The sequence below is a fragment of the Ochotona princeps genome, chromosome 3 (genome assembly GCF_030435755.1).
Source record: "Ochotona princeps isolate mOchPri1 chromosome 3, mOchPri1.hap1, whole genome shotgun sequence".
Classification (NCBI taxonomy): Eukaryota; Metazoa; Chordata; class Mammalia; order Lagomorpha; family Ochotonidae; genus Ochotona; species Ochotona princeps.
This window is the reverse complement of record NC_080834.1, coordinates 62,996,266-63,009,963: the sequence shown is the minus strand read 5'-3', so window position 1 is coordinate 63,009,963 and position 13,698 is coordinate 62,996,266. Positions and strand designations below refer to the sequence as shown.

The 13,698-nt window shown below is 36.4% G+C and overlaps 1 protein-coding gene across 2 annotated transcripts in view; it reads right to left on the bottom strand.

Moving 5' to 3' along the window:
• ARL13B (ADP ribosylation factor like GTPase 13B) overlaps window positions 1-13,698 on the bottom strand; it is a 69,775-nt gene that overhangs the window by 11,373 nt on the left and 44,704 nt on the right. For both annotated transcript variants that reach the window (XM_004596562.2, XM_058661774.1), the window contains exons 4-7: window positions 12,907-13,012; window positions 11,591-11,793; window positions 10,287-10,401; window positions 116-338 (exon numbers count right to left, since the gene is read on the bottom strand). In XM_004596562.2, the coding sequence (XP_004596619.2) occupies window positions 116-338; window positions 10,287-10,401; window positions 11,591-11,793; window positions 12,907-13,012 (647 nt within the window). The remainder of the gene's footprint in view (window positions 1-115; window positions 339-10,286; window positions 10,402-11,590; window positions 11,794-12,906; window positions 13,013-13,698) is intronic.

Below are 13,698 nucleotides of genomic sequence, written 5' to 3'. Positions count from 1 at the left end.
GAGAAAATCTGATATATATGTATTTGTAGACTAAATATTGCAGAATTTTGTATAAAATATGATAAATGAAGCACAACTAAGTTTTATATACACATGAAACAATTATTTTTATCACCTGATTCTGAAGACTGCTGGTCTGTCTCATCCTCATTCGCCAACTGCTGTGTCAATGCCTCTTTATAATTTTCTGCTATTCCAAACTCGTTTTTTTGGCTGTTGTCACTGATTCGGCTCTGTGTCTCTATTTGTTCATGGTCCATCTGAAGTTTCAGGGAACAGCCATCATTGCTTTTCTCCAGCTCCTGCTTCTTCTTTTCCTTTTCAAGTTTTTTTTCATTCTAATATAAAAAACAACATAAACTGTTTTCATTAAAATGGTTATATCCAAGGTAGTTCTAACTTTAGAACATTCTGTGAAAAATTCTATTGAAAAAAAATTTTCAGTTATTTCTTGAATGTAACATTAAAACATGCTAATTGCCAAATATTTTGTAAATACAGCAAGTATAGACAGAAAAACAAACATTAGCAGTAATTATACAACCTAGAGATGAATAGTATTCAGCACACAATCCCTAGGAGGAGCTTATCTCTGCATAGCCCCCACATGCATGCATACGCCACCCACAAATACCCATAAGGGCATGACATCTTCCTATGTACACGTATTTATTTGTTAGTTGCTAAAACACAAAAATATGAAGTTTTAATTCAAGAACACATATTTCTAGGGCACATATGTGGAATGGCTGATGAAACAACTGTTTGCAATGCTGGCAATCTGTATTATTTTTTAAAATTAAATTCCTAACAGAACAGCTGAATCAGTGTGTAAACACCTAAATTCACAAATTTCCTTTCAGAGAAATAGAATCAATTTATATCCCCTTGCCAATGGTTCAGAGAGAGATATTTCTTTCTTTTTCAATGGTGCATATCATTATCAACCTTTAACATTTGTGCTTAACTAGTTTTCTTTTTGCTGCTATAAGGTTGAGCTTTATGTAATTAATAGTGTTAATAATATTTTATTATCAACAAGGATGAAGTATTACACTTATTACCATTAGGAGTTTTTAAATGTACAAAAAGCGTCATTGACTGGTTCGTTCTCCAGATGCCTACAGTATGTGGAGCTGGGCTGGACTGAAGCTAGGATCAGAAACTGAATTCAACCACTTGAACCAAACCACTGCCTCACTGGGGGTGCATGAGAAGGAAATGAGAGTCAGGAGCTAGAAGTGAGTCAGGAATTCTCACTTAGTAGGAAATGTGGGCATCCCAACAGGTGCCTTACCCACTAGAATAAATGCCTGCCTCCTTTGTTATTATTTTTCTTTTTCTTTAGGGAACTGTATGTGGTAACCCTATACCTGCTTTCCCATTAGTTTTATTATTTTCATAGTAATTTGCAATGTTCTTTTTCTGTTCTGTGTGTCACCAGAACTAGTTACATAATCACATAGCATTGTATGTCTCATTTTTTTTATTAGACTTTGTTTTTGCCTTTGTGAAACACTTTTTTTTTTAAGAATATTACTGTTCAGGCCTGGCGCAATAGCCTAGTGGCTAAAGTCCTCGCCTTGCAATGACTGGGATGCCAAATGATTGCCAGTTCATGTCCTGGCTGCTCCACTTCCCACACAGCTCCCTGCCTGTGGCCTGGGAAAGCACTAGAGGATAGCCCAAAGCCTTAGGATTCTGCATCCACGTGGGAGGCCCAGAAGAAGCTCCTGGCTCCTGGCTTGAGATTGGCTCCACTCTGGCCATTGCGGCCACTTCAGAAGTGAATCAGCAGATGGAAAATCTTTCTATCTCTCCTTCTCTCTTTGTATCTGCCTTTCCAATAAAATTAATCCTAAAAATAAAGTCTTACTGTTAAGATTTATGCATTTTTCAATTCATGGTTTGTGCCTGTGGTCTTCCTTGGAAAAATTCTTTTTCCTCCAAGCATATATTAACATTTATATCATCCACTAGTGTTTTTATTGGTTCATAATTTAAGTAACTGAAGTCTTTAATACTTGTGGAATTTGTCTTCTTATACAATGTTCATTTTCTTAAACAAATTACTATAGAGATGCTCTTGATTCTTTTTTTCAGACCTCAAATGTTACTTTTATTTAATACTAAATATTTACACATAATTTGGTTTGTTACTCTTTGTTCTTGTTTGTTGTGATCACAACTTAATAACTTCCCATTTTTATTATCTGCAGCAAAATCAAAAGAATATTATATTCTTCTGCACAATGTCATCTTATTAAAGGAATTTTTTAAAGAAAGAATAATTATACTTTCTCCATGCTACTAATTAAGTTAGCAACTTCCTATACATACATGGTATGCTATGCTATACACCAGTACTGTTCATTTCTTTACATCATAAAAAACACAATGCTGTAAGTAGTACTACCACTATCTATGTAACTTGTTAACTCATGGAACTATCAAATAATTAGTTTAATTACAAAATGAGCTTTATTATGCACATGTAGTAAACTGTTTCTAACTGAAAAGTAACATTTTCTTTTCTTTTCTAATCAGTGTGTACACTTTTAAGTGTGAAAAGCAGAGAGGCAAAGAAAATCAGAGGATTTATTGGCTCACTCCCTGAATGACCACAGAGGCTGGAGGCAGAACCTCAAAACACAGTCCAGGTCTCTCACACGGGAAACAGGAACTCAACTGCTTCCAGCAGCCTGCCTTGCCCCAGGGGTCTGCACGAGCAGGAAACCGGAGCCAGGGTTCAGAGCAGGGTATTAAGCCCAGGACCCCAGTACAGGACACGGATATATTAATTTGCATTTCAATTACTAGGTTAAACACCCATCCCTCTGTTACCATTTTTCTAAAAACATAAAGCAAAATTAGACTAGCATTGTATTTGATAAGATGGACAAAAAACAGTAAGTCATGCTGCAAATATGACTTTATTATAACTCAGAAAATCATGTATCTAGGGAAATACAATGGATTTAACAAAATATTTTAATATAATTAACCTTCTGGATCTAACCAATTTAATGCCAATGTTTTTTATTATATTTTTCAGAATAAAGTAATTTCAAAACTAGCCAATCATCCTCTTACCTGTGGAGCTGCCTCCCTCCTCAGCAGCAGCCCCATAGAGGAACAAGCATTCACCTTTCCAGTTGAGCACCTGTGTGGAAGGAGGCAGTGGCAGGGGGAAAGGAATGGAGCACACATGGGTAGCACCAGCACGGCAGTCTGCACAAGAAGCTCCGAGTGCATGGAGGAGGCTGAGAAAGCACTAATATCAGAGGAGGCAGGGCCACCACCAACTCTGGCCAGCAGCAGAAAACGAAAACACAGACAGACACACACTCTGAACCTGTAAATTAATGTTGGTGACAATTCTGACTAAAACAAAAGAGAAAAATTTACAATTTCAAGTCTTAATTAAACCAGGAAAATAGAAAGCTGTTCACTACTTTAATACATTATACGTATATAAATACTACTGCAAGTGGTAGGTGTTTGGTCAAGCAGTTAAGACACTGACAAGGACATCATCACCTAACATCAGGGTGCTTGAATCCAGGATCTAGGCTGGCTCCTGAGTTCAGCTCCCATCAATGCATACTTAGGAAGGCAGCAGTGATAACTCAAGTCATTCAATTTTTGCTACCAAACTGTGATACCTGGATTGAATTTCAAAGTCTTGGCTTCAGCACTTACCAATTCCCAGCCTAGCAACAGACATTGTGGGTATTTGGAGTGAAATAATAGATGAGAGCTTTCTATGTCTCTCTGCTTCTAAAATAAATCAATCAATCTAAGCAAATGAATCAATGAGTATTATTGTGATGAGATAGAAGCAGCAATTTAGGGACAAAGACAATATAAGCAAAAGTATGTTACTACTATATGAAACATATGATAAAATATATTTTAAATAGTTACTATGCTGATACTTTGGTTGGGAAATACCAAAATAGTAGAATATGGAAAAGATTCACTGATTTGGACCAGGGAAGGTAAGTGAAGAAAAGAGGGAAAAGCGCACTTCCAGAGGAGAATTGGAGAGAAGTTTGTAGTGCAAATTCTGTGGAACTAAGAGATGCTGTGGGCCAGTGTGGACACTACAAACACACAGCTCTGAGTAGGGACACAACTCTCACCTCCTGTTGCCAGAGGCTGGAAGAGATTCCAGTGAGATGAGAGCAGATTATCACCAGATATTACTTGAGGGAAAACCTTGCAGACCACACTGACTTTTGAGTCCATCCAGGAGCCCTACAGAGGTAGGGTTCCCATCTAATCCCACAATGGAAAAGCATATTTCTTTCTTCTGATCCGCATACAAAGGCACCTGGTGACCAGCAAGGAGAGAGTGCCATTTTAACACCAGCAGAGGCTGTGGCAGCTCTCATGCATGTGCGACCAGGGAATTTTATCAGACCAATAAATGTGCCACTGACTTTAGGTCTGCTCTGATGTGTTGCAGGGGACTGGAGGGTCCACTCAGAACTCTGAGGTGTCCTCATCTTCCAATCCTATCAGACTAATGGGAAGAACAATCAGGAGCAACCAGAGGCAGCTGGCTCTGAAAACAAGCCTGCTCTCATAGCTCAGGTGTGGGTTTTCAGGGCTGAAAGTAGATCCTCTTTATCCGGTGACTCAAGGAGCCTTACATGCTAAGACACTGAGGATTCTGTGTCCACAGGACAGGGTATAGGTAAAGATGGGTCTCCACGCAGTCACTGACTTCTGAGGCTTGGAGACCCTGACTGCCTGAAGTGGTTATTGTAGAGGGTTCTGCACTCACAGTGAGAACCACAGAGATCCTCTGTGTCGTTCATATGCCTGTGTAGGTGGTGTTGAACCCACAGTGGGCCTACCCACAGCACTGATCAGCTTGGAAGAAGGAAGAAGGAGAGATTGTGATTAAGTCACCACATGTAATCATCCCCTCCCTGCTGCCAGCAATATAAATCTGCCATGCCCAACTTGGGTGTCACCCTAGATACCTGCTCCACTGTTGAGCAAAGAACAATTCCCTAGCCCCACCCAGCATACACCTTTGGATATCCACTGAAGGAGCAAACACTCCACAGAGCCACTGAAGCACAGTTCAAAGATTAAAGCAAGCAGAGAAAAACAAATGTGTACTGACAAATACCTAAAAATAAATGCATAAATATGACATAAAAACAAGGGAGATGATATGAATCCTCAAAAGGAACACAACAGTACTGCAATATTAGAACCTGAAGATGAAGAGTTTGAAGAAATGAGTGGAAACTAAGAAGAATGAGCACAAGAAACAACTCATGACAAAGAATTCCATACAATTCACAGATGGGAGTATTTGCTGAGATTCAGATATGAAACAGAAATCAAAATGAAATACCAGAGATGCAGAATTCAATATGCCAAATAGAAAATACAGATGAAAGCCTCAAGAATAGACTTGGTGAAGCAGAAGACATAATAAGTAAAACATGAAATAAACCCTTGGAAATATCTCAGACAGACAAAAACCAAAAGAAAACATTTAGAAAAACTAAAAAGAATGTTTGAGATTTATGGAACACTATCAGTTGACCAAAACCATGTGTTTTAGGAATTCCTGATGTGCGTAAAGACAGAATGAATTAGATGGCCTACTCAGCAAAATAATAGCAGAAAACTTACCTAATTTAGAAAAAGAAATGTACATCCAAGTATAAGAACCACATAGGATTCTGACAGAGAAGAACAACATTAACAAAAATTGGTCAAGCTTTCAATAATGAAATACAAGGAAAAGAATGTAAAACATGCAAGACAGAAAGGCCAGATTACCTTCAGAAGTTCCCCCAGTAAGACTAACAGCTGATTTCTCATCAGAAACCCTACAGGAAAAAAGAAAATGCAGACATGGTCCAAGTCCTATAAGAATGAAACTGCCAACCCAAAATACTATACCTAGCAAAGCTCTCACTGACACTCAAGGTAAATAAAGACCTCAAATAAACAGAAACTGATTTTGTCAACACTTGTCCAGTCTTATAAATTAATCTTAAGAATGTGCAACACACAGAAAAAGAAAATAATAGTCAACATTATGAAAGAAACTTTATGGAAAAAAGGGGGGAAATCTAGGTAATACATAAAGGAAACCCAAAGCACAAAATATGAATACTTATGAAAAAATAATAGGGCCATATTATCACATATTAATAATATCCAAGAATTTAAATTGATTAAATTATTTAATTAAAGGATACAGATTGGCTGAATGTATTAAAAAATGAGACCCTTCTATTTGCTTACAAGAAAAAAGATCACCAAAAAATATACATACATTTCTGAAGGTGAAGTGATGTAAAAAGGTATTCCATACTAATGGAGAGAAAAGATGAGCGAGGGTAGCCACCTATCAGACAAATCAGTAGACTTTAACAGAAAAATTGCTACAAGGGATAAAGAAAGGCACTATGCAATGATTCAGCAATAAATTCAACAAGAATATGTGATTATAATGAATGTACCTAATTACTCAAAACAATGTACCCGGTTATTTAAAAACAATTGCTAAAGGTTCTACAGGGCACATAGTCCAATACAAGAGTATTGAGAACTTTCAAATCCTTATTTGAAAGCTAAACTAGATGGAAAATCAATGAAGGAACACCATAATCTACACTATGGACCAAACAGACCTAACTGGGATCTACAGAACATTTCATCTCACAGTTGCAGAATATACATTGTTTTCATCAGTATATGGTGCTTTCTCTAGGACAGATATATGATAAGTCAAAAAGCAAAATCTCAGCAAATTAGAAAAATCCAAAATCAAACCATGTATCTTTTCTGACCACAATGGAGTAAATCTGGAAATCAACAACGTAAGAAACTCTAGAAAATATGCAAACACATGGAGATTGAAAAAAATACATTACTGAGTGAATAGTGGATCATACAAGAAATCAAAGAGAAATCAGAAATTCCTAGAAGATGACAGTACAACATTGCAACTTATGGGGAGCATGAAAAGCAGTGTTAAGCACTAATTTTACATCAGTTAAATCCTACATCAAAAAATTGGAAAGGCATCGAATAGTCTACCAATGCATCTGAAAAGCTAGAAAAAAAAAATCCAAAATTACTAAGAAAGGGAGAATTAAAATTAGAAAAGAAACAAAGAAAACTGAAATGAAAATGATGTAAAATATGACCAGTGAAATAAAGAGCTTTTCTTTTTCTAAAGAATAAACAAAATTGATACACCACTGGTCCAGCTAACCAACAATTAGAGGGAAAAGCCCCAAATTAATAAACTCAAAAATGAGAAAGGAGATGCAACAATGGACACCATGGATAACTGAAAAATCATTAGGAATTACTACATGTCAATAAATTGGAAAATCCAGAAGAAATGCATAAACTTCTGGATACATAAAATTTACCAAAATTGTATGATGAAGACATAGAAAAACCTAAATAGACCAGTAGCCAAGACGGAGGCAGAATCAGGAATAAAGATCCCTCAAACAAAGAAAAGGTTGGAACTGCTGATTTCTACCAGACTTTTAAGTTATTTGCTTCTTAAATTATTCAACATGAGTGAAAGGGAGAAAATCCTCTATAACTCATTACATGAAGCCAGCATCACCTTCACTCAAAAATCAGGAAAAGATACAAAAGAACTACAGATAATGAACATGATGAACATAGATTCTCAACAAAATCCTAGCTAATCGAATTGAATAACACACCAGACAGATTATTCACTTGGAACCAAGTGGAATTTATTGTTGGTATGCAGGGTTAATTCAACATATGCAAATTAATAAATGTGATATATCACATTAACAAAATTGAAGAATAAAAGCATATGATTAAATCAATATGAGGCACAGAAAGCATTTGATAAAATACAACATCCTTTCATGATAATAACCTTAATCAAATTGAATACAGAAGGAACCTTCCTCAACACAATCAATGCAATATGTGATAAACCAACAGCCAGCATCACAATGAATGGAGGAAAGCTGGAAGCATTTCCACTAAGATCAGAAATGTCAGACAGGAACGCCACTTTGAGCAATGTTATTCAATACAGATTTGAAAGTTTTAGCCAAGGCCATTAGGCAAGAAAAAGAAATCAAACGGATAGAAAATGAAAACACATCAAATTATCCTTTTTTCTAGATGACATGATCCTAACCAAACAACACCACTAAGAGACTGCTGGAACAGGTAAGTGTTTGGTGAAGTTGCAGAAAATAAAATCAACACACAAAAATCTTTAGCTTTGCATACACAGATAATACCATGGCTGAGAAAAAACCTGTGAGATAAATGCCATTCACAACAGGCATCAAAATACCTAAAAACCTTGGACCAAATTTAATAAAGGTTATGAAAAATCTGAACAAAAAATTACAAAAACATTCAAAGATCATAAACGTCAACACCACCAAAATGTCTACACCATGCAAAGCAATTCAGAACACCAAAAATATCTTCTCAAATCTACAAAAAAAAAAAAAACCGCTAAATTTCATATGGAAACATGAGATCCTGAATACCTGAAGAAATCTTAAACAACAAAAACAAAGCTGGAGGCAACAAAATACCAGCCTTAATGACATAATAACAGGTAGTTATAATCAAAACAGCCTGGTATTGGCACAAAAAAAGACACAAATATCAACAGAATGGAAAAGAAACTCCAGAAATTAATCCACACATTCACAGCCTACTAATCATTAACAGATGAGCTGAAATCAATGCCTGGAGAAAAGACCATCTCTTCAACAAACAGTATTGGTAAATTGGATCTGTGTGTGCCAAAATATGAGGGAAGATCCCTATATTACTCCTTAGAAAAAAATCAAGTTGGATCAAGGATCTAAATCTATGGCATGATTCCATTAGATTATTAGAAGAACACATCAAGAAAAATGTGCAAGGCATTGTTACTGGCAGAGAATTCTTGGAAAAGTCCCAGAGACAACAACAATAAAGGTAAAAATATACAAATGACTCATTACATCAAGCTAAGTAGCTTATATACTAAAAAAGAAAAACTCACCAAAAAGTGAAAAGGCAACTGATAGAATGGAGGAAAATATTTGCAAATCATAAAACTAATAGTATTAATATCTAAAATCTGTAAAGAACTCCAAAAAAAAAAAAAAAAAAAAAAACAACAACAACCCAGGTAAGCAGCAGGCAAAGGACAAGAGCAGGCAATTTCATCAAAGGATGAAATACAAATGGCCAACAGACACATGAAAAAATGCTCAGTATCACTAGCCATCAGGAAATCACAAATGAAAGCCAAGATGATGTTTCAGTATGAGAATAGCTGAATAGAGAATAGTTATCATCCAAAAACCAACAAATTCTGGCGAGAATATGGGGGAAAAGGCATGTTGATTCACTGTTGGTGGGAATATAAACTAGTATAACCATTAATGGAAGACAGTTACAAGAGTCTACAGATATTTAAAAAGAGATACACTATGTGGCCCAGCTCTCCCACTCCTGGGAATTTACCCAGACAAAATCAAGTCAGCATGAGGGTTATTTGTGTCATCACATTTACCGCACTTCAATTCACAAGAGTTAAGATATGGAATCCATCCAGATGTCCACCAAGAAAAGACTGCACAAAATAAATGTGGCATATATTCACTACGGCATATCATGTTTCTATGTGATATGTGGCAGCTAGTACAGCACTCAAAACATGTACAGGAAGGAAATGATCATTTGAGGGTATGATTGCTATTTTTGGCCTGTGTTTTTACTACTGTAGAGTTGTGGTTGCCCTACATTTTAGTTGCTGACTATTACAATTAGTGGTTAGTTAAGCCTGAGAATACAGAGTGGATTAAAATCATGTCTTTTGTAAACATTGATGGAGACAAGTGAAAGGAAGGAGGAGCATTGGGGGCAGCAGGGGAGTGAGGGAAATGTGGCTATCTACTGGACCTGTACCTATGAAATACATTATTCCCTACATTAAAGATTTTAAAAAATTAAAGAAAATTGCTACATTAAACTTTTATTTTAATCCTCATTTTTTTCTGAAATCATATTTCTCTTTTTACACCAGCCCAAAGGATAAATTTGAAGAAAAAAAAAAAAACAAAAACGGCAGTAAAATGTTCATCAGTCTTTCAACTTTTGATTTGTTTTATAAGCAATGTCTCTGGAGAACAATTTCTCCCTATCCCATTTCCCAGCTTTCTATTTCACTTCCCATATTCCATCTTTGTGCCTCAATATACAGAAATTAGATGTGTCAATATTCATACCTCAATGATCACAGAAGCTATCGGTTGGAAAGGATTAACCATAACTGGTTCTGGGTCCAACTCAGCCACTCCACAGGTTCCACCAAGTTCCGCCTGTTCTCCTTCTCTTTGTTCCCTATTATTTAAGGGGAGAAAATGGAACTCATTAAAAAAAGACTGAAATATATTTATGAAAACTTACAATTGTATAAAGCTATTACATTCGATAATAGACATATTTAAACATTATTAGTAATTTAAACATTTATTTTTGTTTTTTTTTTAAAAGATTTATTCATTTTATTACAGCCAGATATACACAGAGGAGAGACAGAGAGGAAGATCTTCCGTCCGATGATTCACTCCCCAAGTGAGCCGCAACGGGCCGGTGCGCGCCGATCCGAAGCCGGGAACCTGGAACCTCTTCCGGGTATCCCACGCGGGTGCAGGGTCCCAATGCATTGAGCCGTCCTCAACTGCTTTCCCAGGCCACAAGCAGGGAGCTGGATGGGAAGTGGAGCCGCCGGGATTAGAACCGGCGCCCATATGGGATCCCTGGGCTTTCAAGGCGAGGACTTTAGCCGCTAGGCCACGCTGCCGGGCCCAGTAATTTAAACATTTAATTACTGAGCAATTCAGAAATGCTTAGATAACCTACTCATTTAAAGATAAGTCATTTGAAATTTAAACTACAGAGAGGTTGACAAAAATTATATTTCCTATGACTGACTTTCAGTGTGCAATGGCATAAATGGACAAATATATGTTCTCTCTACTATAAGGCAAAAGATACAAGATCGATATACAGCTAAGCATGTATGTACATACATTTATCTAGAGGAACTGTAAAATGGAGGCAAGTATACCGTGAACAGGAGACACATTTAGTATACATCTCAACTTCTAAATAAAAGAAGAACTCCCAATGGAACTGCTAAATATATCCTGTCAATATAATGCTGGACTTTATACCACTGTCTATACCTACAATGTCAGGATACACTTAAATAGCAGAATGATGGACTTGTGACTGCTGTTGGACTACACTACCACAATAATACAGGGGAGAACAGTGGGGGATGGAATTTTAGAGGGTGGAAGGGGAAATCCCTGAGCCTAAGGAACTGTATCATGAAAAATATTTTGAAAAAAGAAAGAAATTAACCAGGACTTTTCCTGTCAAAAAAAATTATACATATATATATATAGTAGAATGCATATCAATAAATTCATTTACATAAAAAATACTGACTTGACAAAAGTAAATTGTTTTCATACGATTATAACTCTTCAAATGCATCAAGACACAAAATTAATGTATTTACCTTTCTTCCCGCAATTTCCGCACTCTCTCAGCCCTTTCCCGCTTTTCTTGTTCCTCAAGAGCACGCTGTTCTAGTGTGTCTTTCTGGATGCGTTCATTTAAGGCATCAAAGTCTCTTGCAATAATATGTAGCAACCAATAGAGGCCTTTTTTAATGGACTTGTCAATTTTTTTCCCATATCCTAATACTGCTGAGCAAGGTTCCTAAAACAAAAATATTTGACAAAAGATGAAAATTTGCAATTCTCCAACAAATGTATCTGTAAACTGTTAAGCTTAATCATTAAGTCAAAACTAACCCATTAAAAAAAAAAAACCCTAACCCATCTAAAGTCATGATGGTACATATACACCTGTACAGTTATCACAAATATTGATACTTCATAGAAATTCAAATATTTCACAGGCAGTAGCTGTGAGTTATGGAAACTGAAATATTTCACAGGCCATATCTGTAAACTAGGAGAGACATAAGAAGTTGATAGTACTAGTTACAATTTATAACTTGTTGCAATCAAAGTTGAACTGCTGGAATAAAAATGCTCCACTTATTAAAAATAACAGGAAGTTTTAATTTTATACCAAACGATTCGTAGTGGGCATGCATAAAATATAGACAACCTAATGACCGGTTTATGATACAGCATAAATGACTGAATCCATATTACTCAGGATTGCATGGCAACTCTCCTGACAAAATTTTTAAAAACTCATTACAAATCTCATACATTTAAAATTCATATTTATACAATTGCTTTCCCATTTTGCAAAATTAATAGCATGATGTGCTAAAATAGTTTACAGGTCACATCAGCAATATCATAAAGAAAAAATTCCTAGAAATACAAAAAGAGTTGAAGGAATCAGAAACAAGGAAATAGAAAACAAAATGTGATACTATTAAATAATATCAAGAAAAAGAGTGAGAAACTGATTTTTTAACAGAATGCTAACTTTTAAAAAAAAATTTTAAAGACCTATTTTTATGGAAAGGCACATATACAGAGAAGAGCCAGAGAGGAATATCTTCCACCTGATAATTCACTCCCCAAGTGGCCACAATGGCTGGAGCTGAGCCAATCTGAAACCAGGAGTCCCAAGACTGTTCCGGGTCTTCCATGCAGGTGCAGGAGCTGGATGGGAAGCAGGGCTGTGGGGATTAGAACTGGTGCCCATATGGGATCCAGGTGCATGCAAGGTGAGGACATTAGCCGCTAGACTACTGTGCTTTCAATAGAACCTTTCTAATTGTCTATTACCTTTATAAAAAGTATGTTACACAAAACATATTTCAAAAGGCCACACACAAAAACTTACTATTTGACATAGGCACTTGTGCTCATTGACTAACTTTTCCAGAGACAGACATTCAATCACATCAGCTTCTCCCAAAGCGCCTTCCTTGTCTTGTTTGTTTGCCAACCTAAAGAGACAAATGAAGTAATTTTGTAACATACATTGGTGGCAACTCAAAAATATTTTGATCATTGGGACAGGCAAAAGCTAAGCATTTTGAGAACAATTCTGTTAAAGCATTCTGCCTGTGAGGCAGCAGTTGGTCCAAGATTAAGTCTGAGAGATTAGTCAGTAAACCAGAAACCCAAAGGTATTTAGTTGATATGAAATAAGGTTCCCCAAATGCGTAAAACCTCCGGGACAAGCAATGAGTTGTTTATCTCTAAGAGGAGCCTTCTGACCTGCCCCTTTCCAAAAGTCCTTGGTAGCTGTATCTTTGGTTTCTCATTACAAGTTGCCCCCTCTTCAAACCCTGGTTCATACTGTACAGTAGACATCAATCATGTTCTTCTAATTCCAGTCTTAAGTCTATGACTTACAGCATACACTAGCATTTCAAAAGTATGATAGTATCAACATCATCATTTCCTTTATTTATTATTGCTAAAATAGAGTTACAAGAACTGACTTATATGAGGGAAATCAGATAAGAAGAAATGACAAGAAAGCGTAAGTGGGGGCAGATGCTGTGACACAGTGGGCTATGTCACTGCTTGAGATGCCGGTGTCTTTGGTTGCCAGTTTGAACCCTGGCTGTTCTGCTTTTGGCCTACTTCCCTAATAAAACACCTGGGAAAAAGTAGCTGATGGCTC